The following is a 15,998-nucleotide window of genomic DNA, read 5'->3' on the forward strand; positions in this document are numbered from 1 at the left end:
TTCTCTCATCGATGTTTCTAGCCGTCTATCCCTCTCCCTTCCTCTCTGTAAAAAATCAATAAAATATATTTTTTAAAAAATGCACACTGAGCTTGCTGGCATGAATTCCAGTTGCTAGCTCCCAAAATATCAGGGTTACATTTGAATTAGCCCTTTTTAGCCTTCTCAATACCATGAAAGAATCACTAACAAAATGTAAACCAAAATATTATATAAAGTGTCTGAAATGTCTTGCATAACCAACTCAGGATGATGAAAAACAGGATCATTATCTTGATGTTTTTTCATAAAATTGTAGAGCTGATCCCAAGGATCATAGAATCCCAAATCCTGAAATATAGAGAATAGAACTGTAAACTTGAGTGAGTGACTTGCCCAAAATCAAATAGGAAGCCAATGGCCACAATAAGACCCTGATACAAGACTCCCAATCTCAATGTTAATTCCTTTTCAATTACCTCAGGTGATTTAAGCTTTCTAGGGAAAACACAAGTAAATATTTTCCTCCACTTAAGAAAAAATTAAATTAATAGGATGAAAATAGGACTTCCAATTATTTTGATGCCATGTATATACAGTATTAATAGTGTTTCAGGCAAAAGTACACTTGCAAAGAAATGCATATTCATTTTTGATATTTGAGCACAAATTCTCTTAATATTAATAATGATTCACTGACCTGATATAAAATTACTGACTAAAATCAAACCCAGGAAGGACAGTCGGCTACCAGTATTGCTTTGTTTCATCCTATTCAAAGACTCCCATAAATGCTAAATCTATATCTATTCATAGAACAATGAACTGCCAGCTTCTGCTCTAATGTACCACATTATCTGCATTGACCGGATCGCTACAGAATCTTGGCAAGGATGCCTTCTGTTAGGAAACTAATTCATTGCAATCAGACACATATTTATGCTTTATTTATGTCTATTGGACAAAAGATTATTAAGCAGAATGGATTAAGATTACATTAAAAGGTCTGACAGAAGGCAGAACTGCAGAGTGAAGACTTTGCCATCCCTTTACTTCGACCCATCACAGCTCGCTGTGTTGAAGCCTGTGTAGACACAGCCTGCTAGTTCAGAAATCACGTTGTTTATTGGGCAGGAGCAGAGGGTTAAAGACTTAGGGAAATCTTGCCCTCCTTCTGAACAGGATAACAAACAACTTTGTTTTGTTTTGTTTCAACACATCTGTAGTGCTACTGCTGTTCTAAATCTTCCTGTGCCTTGAGGGGCCTGGAGGTAACCTACTGCTGGTGTGGCACCTGGCCTGATTTGCATTGACTCCTGGTGACCTCCCTGCAGGCAAAGCCCTGAGGACACCCTCCTGGAAGTACAGGTAGAATTTCAAACACAGGTCCTGTTTGTATGATATTTTTAAATTGGCAGAGTTAGGAGCGAGAAAAGCAAAAATTATTTCTAACATGATTCATTTTCTCCCAGAGCACCCCAAGAGTCTCCAGAAAATTTTAGCAACACTCCCACTGCATTTGTATCATTTAGATTTATTTTACTTGGAATAAAGTCATTTCTTTCCAACCCACATGTCCGAGGCATTCTCATTATCCTCAGAACAGTCACATGACAGATGGTAATGCTTCTTCTGTGCCGAAGAATGTCAATTATCACCTTGTGGGGAGATTTTACATTGTGGTCAAAACCTGACTAAAGAATGGTATCAGTCTTTTAAACATGGAAAAAGGCTTGCTCCTTGCCACATTATTTCATCTAAAGAACCACTACTCACAATTAAGAGTAATGTAGAAGTATGTGGGTGTATCTGAGATATGGGGGGAAATATAGTTAAATTTCCTCTGATATCGGTGTGTATGGTGGGATGCATTATTTTGTAGTTGTGGCTGCTATTGTTTTTATATGTTTGAGTGGGTAGTTATTTGGGGAGTTTTTCCTCCCTGAAATGTATGCAAAACTATGCCTGTAAATGCAAGATATTTTAGATGAGAGCTATTTTAACAAAGCACATACAGAATCTTCTTTTCCCCCCTGAAGATATCAAATCTCTAATAAGAACCCCAACAAATGTCTTTGGGATTGTACAGGACAAGACTTGCTGCTTTCATTTTATGGATGGTAGAGTTACAATAAATTGTAATCACTAAATGAATGCTTATTGAAATAAGCATTAGAGGCAAATCTAAACTGTGAATTTCACTTGAGTTCAAAAACAATATAAAAATAACTTGCTTGGCTTTGGGTAAATATATGAACTGAATTATCCCTTAGTCTTAATAGAAACTTCACCATTCACTCACCTATTTGAAAAAAACTCAGATAATTCTGCAAGTATATTCTGCTTAAATCAGAATATTCCCGATTTAAGTTGAATAATTTAGTTCAAAGAAAATTTCTTGAGCATTCTACTGAGCTCTAATGATACAGAGATGAATAAGATCAAGATGGGTATGTAACTCACTTTAACATAAATCAAGTGCCATGTAAGCAAAATGTTATAGGATCAGAGATGATAGAATGGTCAGGAAAGTTTTCATATGAAAAACAAGATTTTAGCTGCATCTTAAAAAGTAAGTGTAGTTTCAAACTGTGTATGGGAGTTTCACATTTTTTTACAAATGTTATTGCTGAGGGTGGGTATGAAATGGTTTATACCCACCTGGCCTTTCCTTCATTACTAATAATTAAGTCTATTTGCTTATGTTATTGGTCATTCAAGATAACCCCCTCTGTGAATTATCAGTGCACTTTCTTTGCTATTTTTTTTTCTGTTTGGTTGCTAAATTTTGTTTTTATTTTTAAAAAATGTTTATTATACATTTGGTGTACTGATCCTTTGTTGATCATATATGTTGCAAATATCTTCTCCCAGTGTTTTGCTTTTCATTTCCATTAATTTTGGTGTCTTTTTATATAGTTTTAATTTATAATGAGGTCAAATTTATTTCTTTTCCTTCACAGTTTTTATGTTTGTGAATTTTAAAGCAAATCCTGCTTTACATGAGGTCATAAAGAAATTATTCTAAATGTTTTAAACAAGTAAGTGTGGCTTCACTAGGTGGAGGTACTATTTTAAGTAGTGGTAAGAGCATAAAGGTTTAAAAGTTTATGGCATATATGAAAATCTTTGGAAAAGGCAGGGGTTTCTAATGTGATATAAGAGATATGCAAATGAGAAGCCAGAACATTAGCTGAGCAATTGTGAAGAGTTTTGGTTTCATTCTATAAGCAAGAAGGAGTTATCAAAGGTGTTGCTGTGTATTCCTGGGTTTATTTGCTTTACACAAAGGTGTTATATAATATAGTTACAGTAAAAAAAAATAGCCTTAAGACTATTGTCTTAAGATAAATTTGAGATAAGAAACATTGGGTTGGAATGGCCAGTTAAAAGGAGCTTTACAATATTCTAGAATGGATAAGGGCCTGGACTAGAGGAGTTGTTGCATAAACAAAGAAAAAGACAAGATTAGAAAGTAAAATAGAGAAAACTGAAACTAATTAGATGTGGATATGAGAGAGAAGAATCACACATTTTAAAAAAGGTTTATATCGGGGGCAACTTAAGAAAGTTAACCAAAAGTGTTATTGTAGAAACAGTATTCAGAGAAGTTGACGTGTTTGGTTTGGGGTATCTGATTTCCAGAGACCTGAGGCAGAAAACTTGTGACAAGTTTAACTACATATTGGTTTGCCCCTATGAGAGTATTCAGAGTCAGAGATTCAGATTTGGGGTCATAACTTTAGTGATAATGAAGGGATGGGAGTGGATGAGGTCCTCAGAGGGAGAGGTGAAATAAGTCACCACCAACAGCAGCTGGGCTGAGGAGCAGCGGGTTCCTAACCACTGAATCAGGTCAATACTTCCTAGCAGCCCTGGCATGCTGTCTCCTCAGGCCACTTCTGACTTCTCATCCCATTTCTTAGGCAAATCCCTGCAGATGGTGTGACATGTAGTTTTTAGTAAAAACATCATGTCCTAATGAAGTTCACATCAATAAACTGAGAATAAGAATAGAAGGTAGAATATCTCCCTTAGCAATTTGGTTCAATTTTATCTGTAAAAAATTATATTCATATATGCTCTGTTAGCATTGAAATAGCCACACAAAATTTTTGCTTTTTATGAACTTTGATAATCAAATTATAGATAATATTTTTATTACAAATAAATAAAACCATTTCAGATTTTTAAACAGACAGTGATATCTTAAGGCCAATATTGACTAAATATTCTTCCTTCAACATATATTGCAGATGGTCCTCAAATCTGATGGGAAAAGAGTCCATATAATTAACTCTTTGGTGCCATTTTCTTGTGTTCACTGTTGATAACATTTGCAGAATCAGATTACCACTTTGGTTTAGCACAGCTATTTTCAACCCTTTTCATCTCAAAGCACACTACTAAAATTCTGTGGCATACCAAAAAATATATATTTTTTGCCAATATGACAAAAAATAGGTATCATTTTGATTCATTCATATTGGATGACTACTGTTGTGTTGGCTGTTGTCATTTTTTAATTTGACAATCTAAGGGAAAAGATGTCAGTGTCCCTGACTAAATAGTCAGGTATGGCATGTTTTAAAAATTCATGCAGCACACTGGTTGAAAATTGCTGGTTTAGCATATTACCCTACTAAAGAAGCTCAACTACTAGTATATTAGATTATAGTTCTTCTTGGTTCAGAAAATATTCAGTATAGATATTAACTTCAAAATTTATTTTCCCAGATATCTAGATGAAAATTTAGGGAAAATAATTAGTATTTAAAAATTAAGCAATATTTAAGTCAATTTAATATTTAATTATTAGTGACTCATATATAACTGTTCCTTGCAGTAGTTTTACACATTGTAGTTAGCAGACTAAATACTATCTCACCTTTGTGGGGGAATAGGAAAGCAAGGAGTTGATGCATGAGTAGAAAAATGGGGGGGTGAGGGGGCAGGGAAGGGGGTCAGGGAAGCCCGACCAGTGTGGTTCAGTGGTTGAATGTCTTCCTATGAACCAGGAGGTCCTGGATTGCAGTCTCAATCCCCAGTAGGGGAAATGCAGGAGGCAGCCAATGAATGATTCTCTCTCATTACTGATGTTTCTATCTCTCTCCCCCTCTTCCTTCCTCTCTGAAATCAATAAAAAATATTTTTTTAAAAAAGTGAACTGGAAAAAGAATGTAGAAACTTAAGTGGTTTGTGATATGTGTTACAAGAGAGACAGAAAAGCTTCCTATAGCATTACTTCTAATCAGAAAATTATAATCCAGAATAAGGGCTAGTATAAACAAAGTCAGAAAGACAAAAGACATGGTAAGAGACAGCATAAAATTTGTTGTAGATGAGGCTTTTAGTGCCGCCGTCATGGTTCGTACTCTCAACTGCATCGCCGCTGTGTCCCAGAACATGGGCATTGGCAAGAACGGAGACCTGCCTTGGCCCCCGCTCAGGAATGAATTCAAGTATTTCCAAAGAATGACCACAACCTCTTCAGCAAAAGGTAACAGGGGATTTTTAAGTGATCGAGATTTCCCAAGGGTCTTTTTTTTACCTGTGCAAATTTTACTTAAAAGTAGTTTTCCATGTTAAGCAGGACCTTCTGTCTTACCATTGATCTGTATGCAATTCCCAATGTTTATTAAACTTTTTAAAAAATAAAAAAAAATTTGTTGTAGAAACAAGAAATAAATATTTAAAAATCCTACAAAAGTTTTTGTCAAAATATATCCCCATGGGTGCTGATAGACACATGACAAAATGTTTTCTAGGTACACTAGCTTAGGGAAATCTTGATTTAAACAATTTTATTCACAGTGGCCTTTCATGGCACTTACTATGCTCCTGAGTAATAAAATCTCTGAGGCTAAGAGGATACTCCCTTTCTCACAATGGGCGTAGCAACCACTGTTGGTGGTGCACCTAGAACCCACACTGACTTTTGAAGAATCAACCTCAAGTTACTAAAATGCTTTGCCAGCAAAGACAGTGAAGTTCCTGAGAGTTTAGGTTCACTCCCCTTCCTTTCCACTCCCCGCTCCCATGACTGATTCCTGCCAGAGTATGAAAACCTACTCCTTTGCTGGTAATAGCAGGAAGGGCAAAGAGGAATTTATACTCCGGAGCTCCCCTGTGTCTGGCTAAGGCTGTGCCTGCCAGATAGTACACCCTCGCTGTGATTCTTCCCCTTCTCTCTCTTTCTCCTCTTCTCCCTTACTGGACTTTCCTGGGAGTTCTTCCTTAATACATCACATGTACATAAATCTTTGTCTCAGGAGGTTCTGGGAAGAAGGCTGAAAAGATAACCAGGATCATGCCATGGAGGGTCCTAAATGACAGACCAAGGTTTCCAACTGAAATTCCTTGTTGTCTGCCAGGTATTGGCATAGTTCAGACATTGTCCTTTTTGGCAGGTCAAATTCTAAACAGAAGTAGGCATTCCCCTAACATTTGTGGGGTTTGAGGCAAGTGTATAAGAACATAACTGAAGCTAAAACCTTTTATATGTAGTATACTTATTCTCCTATCTTTTCCATAGTTATTCAATACTGCAAAGTTGTCCATATTTGCTAATTTATGCTACCTCCAGAATGACAAATCGAAATACAAATAGAAGCACACACAAAAAAAATGGATGCTTGACACAACTGGGAAACAATACTTTGATATGTAAGATGTTTTTCCCATACCTTAGATAACCCACACTTAAATCCTTGAGCAGTGATATCACAAACAACCCTTCCTATCACTTCAATAGTCACTTTTTATTTACAAACAAAATACAAATAAAAAGAGCAAAAATGTGGAGAAGTATGTCCTTGGGGCCTGACTTACATTCATCATGAAATTAGATGCTTACGGACATCTAAACAGCTGTGCCAAGCACCCAGCCCTAGGAGCCGATGTGCCCATGTTCCTTACTAAATTGTGTATGTGTTTGTGTCTAATCTATGAGGTCTTCTAAAATATAGGGCTAGGGCCTCACTTTCCTGGGTCTGAGGGCTACACTAACCAGGAAAATGCTGTTTCAACTTTATTTTATGAGCAACATGTTGATAGAAAAATCTGTTGAAATGATTCTTCTTAAAAAGTAAAAGTGGAACCCATAAATAAAAACTAGATAGTGTTTTAAAATAAGTATAAATTGATATACATGGTTTTGTAAGTTAAAATGTATTTACCAACTTTATCTGTTTCACATGAAAAATATATTGAAATACATTCCAGAGTATATAAGCCACACAATTTTTGATTAAGCTATATTTACACATTGCAAACAACACAAGAATGGAGATGTTTTCCTTTGTCTTCTATGAATTCATTATAGTAGACACCACATAATACCAGTAGACTATTATTTACTTAGTGGTACTTAAAAACAGATTGCAAGAATATTCTTCAAGAGGTATTTATAATGAAGAATAGTCCAATTCAGTAATGTACAAGAAAGTTAAGCTAGTGCCCTTAAAGGGCATGTTTTCTTCTAGTAAAGAACATCATTTCAAGTAACATAGAGTACAATTTACATGTTCTTTCCCAAAGTATAATCTAGGTAACAGAGTGGGATATAATAAGGAGTTTGGAGTCACAAGCTATTGTTCCAAGAAAGTCAGTGAGGCATTTCACTCTGACACTAACCCAGACACATAATCTCTCCTGTTTGGCAGGACAACCTTGCACATGCATGTATTGTTACTACTATAAGATTGAAGAGTAATAGCAAACACAAAACCTGTTTGTTGAAGAATGAATGATCAAATCACTTTATTTGGACCCCTGGGTCCTGAATTATAGAATAAGGAGACTTACACTACTACTGGATGATCTGTTGTGTTTGTGTACATTTACTACAGGGTTTAGGATAACTCATTAAAAGTAATAACTCATTATACTATCCATTCTAACATTTGGAGGTAGTGTGTGTATTTCTTTCTGTTTTCTAAACCAGCAGGTATTGAGACCCTAAATAAACCACCTGCAGTGGTTAATGATAACTTGAGTGGGATGTGATAATAAAATTCTAGGTAATTAATCTGTATTTCCTTTTCTATTTCTCAAAGTTTTGTTACACTGCAATGCATTTACACTCCTGATTCAGAACTTCCAGCTCTACTTCTACTGTGAAGAAAAAAAAAAGTGCACAAACTATCTTGGGATTTTTCAAAACACTCTGCATCTTGTGCCTGCACCTTGTGGAACTTGCATGGAAAAGCATGAGTAAGTTCTCTCAAGTTTTAAAGAAACTTGCATATGCTTGAGAAGAAATGAGCCACAAATTTCAGAACTTCCCAGCATGCAGTCTTGCCCAGTCTTGGCTCTTAATTCCTTCTAAACTCTTTCCTTTTCTGATATAAAAGCCATGTGCTGGTTTCATTAATGGCCAAACAAAGTTTTCCCACAACTTTACAATAGTTTGCATTGGCTTCAAACAAGACTGCCTATGTCAGAGTAGAGCTTAAAAAATGTTTTGTTGATATGACTCAAGCCCAGGCACCATTAATCATTTTCCTTTCATTGTGTTTTTTAAAACTCATAACATAGCTTTGCCTAAAGTCGGAAATATTTTTTATAATAACTTAGAATTTTCTCTAACCTAATTTACCATTAGGTTTAAAATGAATTATGGAGCCATTTTAATAGTAGGTAAATGACCTGAGAAATCCAAAGCAATTGCTTACATATGGACTGTCTTACACCACAAGACAGCAATACCTATGGTTGGCAGAATAATTGGTAATTATGGTTTTTAAGGAATGTATCCTTGCCATTCAGTTGAAAGATGGAAATTTAGAAGAGTAAATTTTAGATAATCATTTAAGAATAAATAGAGTAATAAAACTTAATATAGTACTTATATATTGGAAAATGTAAAATATATTTTAACAACACAAATTATTTTGTTATTGATGTGATTCTCTCAAACTATAAATTTTGTCACATTTGCCATAAACTCACAAGTCTGTCACATTTATCTGTGACTGACAAAGAGCCCTTGATTTAGGCCATAGATAACCTCTGTTTCTACCTTAGTAGTTTTATTTTTGTTTGTCTTGTCTTTCCAATCACATTTTTGAGATATTAAAGGACACTAAAATAACTTTGCCATCTCAATATATTTTATAGTGGTAGGTATTTATTAAATGTGAACTGATTCCAAAGTTGAAAATTTATTTAAATATTTGAGATAACGTATTTAAACTAAAACGAAGTATAAGCAAAAAATAAAAGACAAAACAAAAAATAACTTAACTAAGGAGGCAAAATACCTGTACTCAGAAAACTATAGGATGTTGAAAAAAGATATAGAGGAAGACATAAACAAATGGAGGCATTTACCATGTTCATGGATTGGTAGAATCAACATCATTAAAATGTCTATACTACCCAAAGCAATCTATAGATTCAATGCAATCTCCATTAAAATACCAATGGCATTTTTCACAGACCTAGAACAAACTCTTGCGAACTGCATATGGAATAAAAAAAGACCCTGAATGGCCATAGCAATCCTGAGAAAGAAGAACAAAGTAGGAGGGATCACAATACCAGATATCAAACTATATTACAAAGCCACTGTTCTCAAAACTGCATGGTACTTGCTCAAGAACAGACATATAGACCAATAGAACAGAATAGAGAACCCAGAAATTGACCCAAGCCACTATGTTCAATTAATATTTGACAAGGGAGGCAAGAGCATACAATGGAATCAAGACAGTCTCTTCAATAAATGGTGTTGAGAAATTGGATAGATACATGCAAAAAAAAAAATGAAACTAGACCACCAACTTACAGTATACACAAAAATAAACTCAAAATGGATAAAGGACTTAAAGTAATGTGGGAAACCATAAAAATCTTATAAGAAGCCATAGGCAGCAAAATATCAGACATATATCATAGCAATATAGTTACCAATACAGCTCCTAGGGCAATGGAAACTAAGGAGAAAATAAACAAATGGGACTACATTAAAATAAAAAGCTTCTGCACAGCAAAAGAAACCATCAGCAAAACAACAAGAAAGCCTCCTGCATGGGAGAACATATTTACCAATGTTATATCTGATAAGGGTTTAATCTCCAAAATTTATAGGGAAGTCATACAACTTAACAAAAAATTGGTCAAAGGACCTAAATAGACACTTTTCAAAAGAGGACATACAGAAGGCCAAGAGATATATGAAAACATGCTCAAAGTCACTAGTCATCTGAGAGAGGCAAAACCAAACGACAATGAGATACAATCTCACACCTGTCAAAATGGCCATCATCAATAAATCAACAAACCAGTGTTGGGGAAGATGTGGAGAAAAGGGAACCCTTGTGCACTGTTGGTGGGTATGCAGATTGGTGCAGCCACTGTGGAAGCAGTTGGAGTTACCTCAAACAATTAAAAATGGAGCTGCCTTATGACCCAGTGATTCCACTTCTGGGAATTTATTCAAAGAATCCTGAAACACTAATTCTAAATAATATATGTTTCCCTGTGTTCATTGCAGCATTATTTACAACAGCCAAGATCTGGAAATAGCCTGACTGTCCATCAGTGGTTGAATGGATAAAAAAAGAGAAAGCTGTGGTACGTTTATTTACACAATGGAATACTACTCTACTGCAAAAAGGAAGAAAATTTTACCCTTTGTGGCAGCATGGATGGCCCTGGAGAACATTATGCTTAGTGAAATAAACCAGTCAGAGAAAGACAAGAACCATATGATTTCACTCATATGTGGAATTTAATGCACAAACTGAACCACCAAGCAAAATAGACACAGACTCATAGATAGAGAGCAGGTAGACAGCTGGGTGGGTTGGAGGAGGTTTGGAAGAGCAGAGATATTGAACAAGAAAAAAAAGAGAGAGAACTCATGGACATGTACACACAGGGTGGAGGGAAATGGGTGGAGGTGGTAGAGGGCATAGACAGGATAAAAGGTGATGGGAAAAATAAAATAAAATTTAAAAAACCTTATTGCACAATTAGACCCTTTTAGAAGATAGGTTATGAGATCTTAGTGATTTTATTTTCCTATACTTTAAAACATTTTGCTAGCTTAGCAGCCTAGTAATTATTTCATTATTGCTCATCAATTATTCTCAGCTATGCTTAAGACTAAAATAAAAAGAAAACAGAAGAGTTACAGAACCAACTAGAAACATAATGCCACAGATTAATCAATCATTTCCGTATTCCTTTTGCATTAACCAAAATATAGCATTATCTTTTAAAAAGACATGAAAATAACCAGAGACATCCATCTTTGTGTTTTTTACTTTCCTTGAACACAGTTAAAAATTCAGAATTTGTCATGTTCTGCCAATAGCAAAGAGAAGAACATTTATAGAGGAAAGCATATCACAGTTATTAGATAAATCAGAAGATGGATGTCTAAATAAATAGCACTCTGGACTATAATGGTAATGGTGAAATCTCAGAATATGTATTTAGATTATAATATTCTCAATGAAAAAATATATTTCTAAAGACTAAGATAATTTCTAAATTATTGTAATCTAATTAGTCATTTAACAGACAGGATTTGATAATCTAACACAAAAATATGGATTATTTGACTTAGCCAAGAAGATGTATGACAATATGCTTTAATCAGCTCTGATGTTTGAATGCCAAAATTTATTTGACACAATAGGTTTATTTTATTTAAATTCTTATTTAAATCTCTAGTAATTTTTTTACTATCCCTCTATTCTTATTTCAGTAATTTTTTCATAAAATAACAGATATAAGTAAATAAGAAGAGTCAATTGGCCACCAATGGTACATTATGATGACTCTTTCCTCTTTATATATAGTAGGTTAAGGACATTTATACTAAAAATATACATAAGTACTCAAGATTTTAAGAAGAAGGCTAGTGTGTTTTTTTTTTTAAAGTGATAAGCAGGTTTTGTTTTTGGGGGAAAGAAATTGAGCGAGTTGATATTTTAATATGATTACATGTTGCAAAGCTAAGAATTATAGAATGGGAGGAAAGCTGATTTAAATATATTTTGTGAAGAATGAAAAAAAGAGCTAATATTGAGTAGGGGAATATTTTTTAAAAAAGGTGGAAATAAATCTGATCTTTTATTTGACGTATTAGTTATAACAGAACTATAATAAATTCCTTATGATTTTGTTATTTCAAGTGGAATATACAGATGACCCTGGATATTTATCTAGTGAGCAAATCCATCCTATATAATAAAAGCCTAATATGCAAATAGACCAAACAGCAGAACAACCAGTCTTGGGGGGGGGGGGGGCGGACAGGGCCAGCAAGCTGGCAGTGCCAGGCCAGACAAGGTTGGTGTCAGCAGGCAGAGGGAGGAGATGGCAATTGGAGGGCAGTGGTGACCGGTAGTGGGGCACTGGGGGGCAGGGCCAGAGCTGCCCCTGGTGGTCAGTGCGCTCCCACAGGGATGTCCATGGGGAGGGGGCCTAAGCCGTCAGTCGGACATCTCCCAAGGGCTCCTGGACTGTGAGAGGGAGCAGGCCAGGCTGAGGGACCCTCTCCCCACCCCGCTGAGTGCATGAGTTTTCGTGCACCAGGCCTCTAGGTTCATATATACAAGGATCTTATCACAGAAGAAATTCTTGAAGTTGAGAGCAGTAGCTTTAAAAAGATTTGGCAGTGGTAGAGCTGGCTAGAGATGGCTTGTACAACTTGTGAGAGGAATTGTTAAACTTTCAGAAATTTTTCAGTTGGTTGCTAAATAGCTAATATTAAAAGTTAAATTACACGAATGAATTATATTTTAAGCAAAGGTAAAAAATGCACTACTTTCTAATTATATGACATTTTCCTATTATCTATGCTCTTGAGGTTATTTACATCTATTGTATGTGTATGGTGCACATGTCAATTATGTGCTCTTCCCAATTCCTCACTCAGTGGCATCAAGTTGGTAGTTTGAAATTTTACTTTTATTATAGACTATTGGTAAAATTTCAGAATTATGTGATAAGGTAATCCCATTAGAATGAAATCTTTATAAGGAAAGAGAATTCACATTACAATTAAATTGCTTTGTAGTAGATTGTGTTTAGACTTACTGGTAAAAAATGAGGCCTTCTATAAGTGGTGATTGAAAATAAAAGCCTAGGAGTATCTGCATTTCACTTGATTACTATTAAAGAGCCAATAGGCTGTTTTCTTTTCATTAAGAGAGGTAATGTTCCTGAGGAATTAATGAGTTTCTCCATCAGCTCTTGGGATACTGATAAAGTTCCCTTGAAATAACTCAAGCAAGTGGTCAGATATACCCACTCAGGAATGGGTGTGCCAGAGGCCTGCAGGAATGGTCCTCTCCTCCTTCCCAGCTGGGCCTGGGTAAACAGCAGAGCAGGCCCAGGTGAATCCAGAATGGATTCAGATTTTCAGCCAAGTTTCAAAATTAAGATTCTTCTTAAGCGTAGTCAGAAAATGTCCCTTTAGGAAAAGATATTTTAAAAATTCTAACATTGCATGTTACACACACTATCTTCATCCCAATAAGGCAGGTTCCAGGACTTCTGTAACTGTGACTTCTACAATATTGCCCCCACTCTCTCAACCCCTCCCTCCCCCCACCCCCTCCACCTCCTTCCACCCCACAATGTGTACCATCCAGAAAGAAAGAAAGAAAGAAAGAAAGAAAGAAAGAAAGAAAGAAAGAAAGAAAGAAAGAGAGAGGAGGGAGGAAGTAAGAAAGAAAAATGAGTTACACCTGAGTAACTGTGAATTCCTGTGATGGAATTTTTAGTCTTTGACCAAAAAAGGAAGTTGGTCATTTTGAAAGTATAAAAAAAATTCCATTTTATTTTAGAGCAATGGTGAAATAAAGCATTGTGCTCACTGCGAAGTTTGCAACTTTTGACAAATTGTAATTCTGTTCTTTGCAAACTTCTAAACACTTCTTACTAAGTGACAACAAGCTTCAGCAAGTTTCCACAAACCTTCTGCAACTTCTTCATTTCACTATAAAGAACAGATGCCGTTTAGGAGCTGCTGTGAGCTCTTCTGTTCTCTGTACAATATGTACGAGTATAAAAAGGAGCTCACATTCGATGAAAATGTGATAGCCCAGGCCTCCAGAAAGCTTCTGCATTGAGTGCACAGCATTCCAACAGCTGGCCTAAATCAAGGGTTCTTTGTCAATCACAGAGAAATGTGACAGACTTGTGAGATTGTGGCAAAAGTGACAAAATTTACAGTTTGAGAGAATCACGTCAATAACAAAATAATTTGTGTTGTTAAAATATACAAAGATGCTGCAAATTGTTTTCTAACAAGTTTAATGAAAATAAATGTATATTTTGATATTTAATATTAGAAAACTGAACAAGTAGGTAAATGGAAATAGTTCTAGTCATTTTCATGCAAATCATTAGAGCAAAACATATATATATGGTCCTATTTCTTACCAGGAAGATTAATGCCAATAAATTTAAGTTGTCAAAAAAGAACTAATACATTCTGAGAAATTCAATGACTTTACTATGTTCTTGATTTTCAAGTTTATTTGTTAGTAAACTCAGTCCACCAAAATATAAATCCACTCACACATTTCAAAGGTAGATATTTGCCAGTACAATAACTTACTTTACAATGCAATTTAAAATTTTATCTGTATAAACTAGGTTTCTTTCAGACTTTGTATTCTATTGAATATTACAAAAATCATTCCGAGTCTAAAACAGTGCTTCCCAGATATTCATGCTCTTAAGACCTTGATCGTAAATTCATATGTAATACTTGTCAAAAATAGCAATTACTAGGCCTCTCCCCTCAAAAGACAAAGCAGCAGACTTGGATTGGAGCTCCCAGGAAATAATTAGATAAGTGTGTCACACAATGCTCTAAAAAATATTGAGAAAACATTTTTCTAAGACACTTATCTGTGTACAATCATAATAATCTTTAGTACTTTAACATGAGGACAACTAAGAGAAAACAAATATATCTCAAAATAGAAAATAAATAAAATCCTAGATTTATAGTAACTCCAATATTTTCCTACCTATTTCTTCAAGAAATAAAGAAAAAAATGAGGAGTTTGTAAATCAAGTCAAAAAAGGAGGACAGGGGGAATGGGAGGAGACAGTATTTATTAAGCATACATATTACTTGTGTTTTATTAGGTAAATTTTGATTTAAAAATGTGTCATATATATGTTATATATTTATATGGCACATCTTGTACCAAAATTGTAAGAATTTATTTATATATTAATATATAATTTTAGTAATAAAAATAAATCAGTGTATACAATAAAGTATGCATATATATAAATATATATACAATATGTATATATTCTAAGATCTAGTTTTATCAATAAAACTATGATTTGAGGTGGCAGAGCCCAATATTACAAACGGTATCTCTCAGGAAGCACACTGCATGAGTGATATCATAAATTTCCTTATATTATTCTTTGTATGATTTTGCCTACACTGAATTTTCATAATTGGCATCTTCTAGTTTGCACTTTTGGTTACAATTGGTAATCACAGGTATTATATGAAACCCAAGACTCTGAAAATTTTTTTTACTTAGTACTTCCATTAATGTTAGTTTTGTTAATTTTGATTAATTAATACAGTTAATAAACAAATGTGAAAGGCAAGAGAATCCAGTGTCCTATCAACTATTTGCTCTAAGATCTCTGACAAGATTCTTAACATCTCTAAAGTTCATTCTTCTATTGCATAAAATGGGATAGGTAATAGTGCCTGACTCATTGGGATGTCATGAGGGCTAAGAAAAATTAAAATATTTAAAACTCTCATAATAGATGGTAACTGCTTGATAAATATTAATTATTAGAAGTATAAGCAAGATACTCATTTAACATGGTCCATACAGTAACCATATAATTTATCACCCAAACCAGGAAACTTTGGAGAATAACCATGGCACAATTAATAATTTCATGGGAACAAAGGTAAAAACCGAGACAGACCCAGGAAAAGAGATATATTATCACCCTTCCTGAAACTTAAATTTCATTAGGTATATATTTTAATTATTCAAGAA

At 34.7% G+C, this 15,998-nt stretch overlaps 1 protein-coding gene across 1 annotated transcript; it reads left to right on the forward strand.

Moving 5' to 3' along the window:
• Positions 1–5,289: 5,289 nt before the first annotated feature.
• Positions 5,290–8,197, forward strand: LOC118656030 (dihydrofolate reductase-like). Its single transcript, XM_036308703.1, has 2 exons — positions 5,290–5,479; positions 8,037–8,197. Exons 1-2 carry the CDS (start codon positions 5,290–5,292, stop codon positions 8,195–8,197), a joined length of 351 nt encoding a protein of 116 aa, XP_036164596.1.
• Positions 8,198–15,998: the final 7,801 nt, after the last annotated feature.

The sequence above is a fragment of the Myotis myotis genome, unplaced genomic scaffold (genome assembly GCF_014108235.1).
Source record: "Myotis myotis isolate mMyoMyo1 unplaced genomic scaffold, mMyoMyo1.p scaffold_m19_p_5, whole genome shotgun sequence".
In the NCBI taxonomy this organism is placed as follows: Eukaryota; Metazoa; Chordata; class Mammalia; order Chiroptera; family Vespertilionidae; genus Myotis; species Myotis myotis.

Bases quoted from the DNA above. Each gene is read 5' to 3' on its own strand.
- LOC118656030 (XM_036308703.1), top strand. From the start codon at position 5,290: ATGGTAAGAGACAGCATAAAATTTGTTGTAGATGAGGCTTTTAGTGCC. The intron at 5,480-8,036 runs GTAACAGGGGAT...TATTTCTCAAAG, and splicing joins CACAACCTCTTCAGCAAAAG to TTTTGTTACACTGCAATGCA.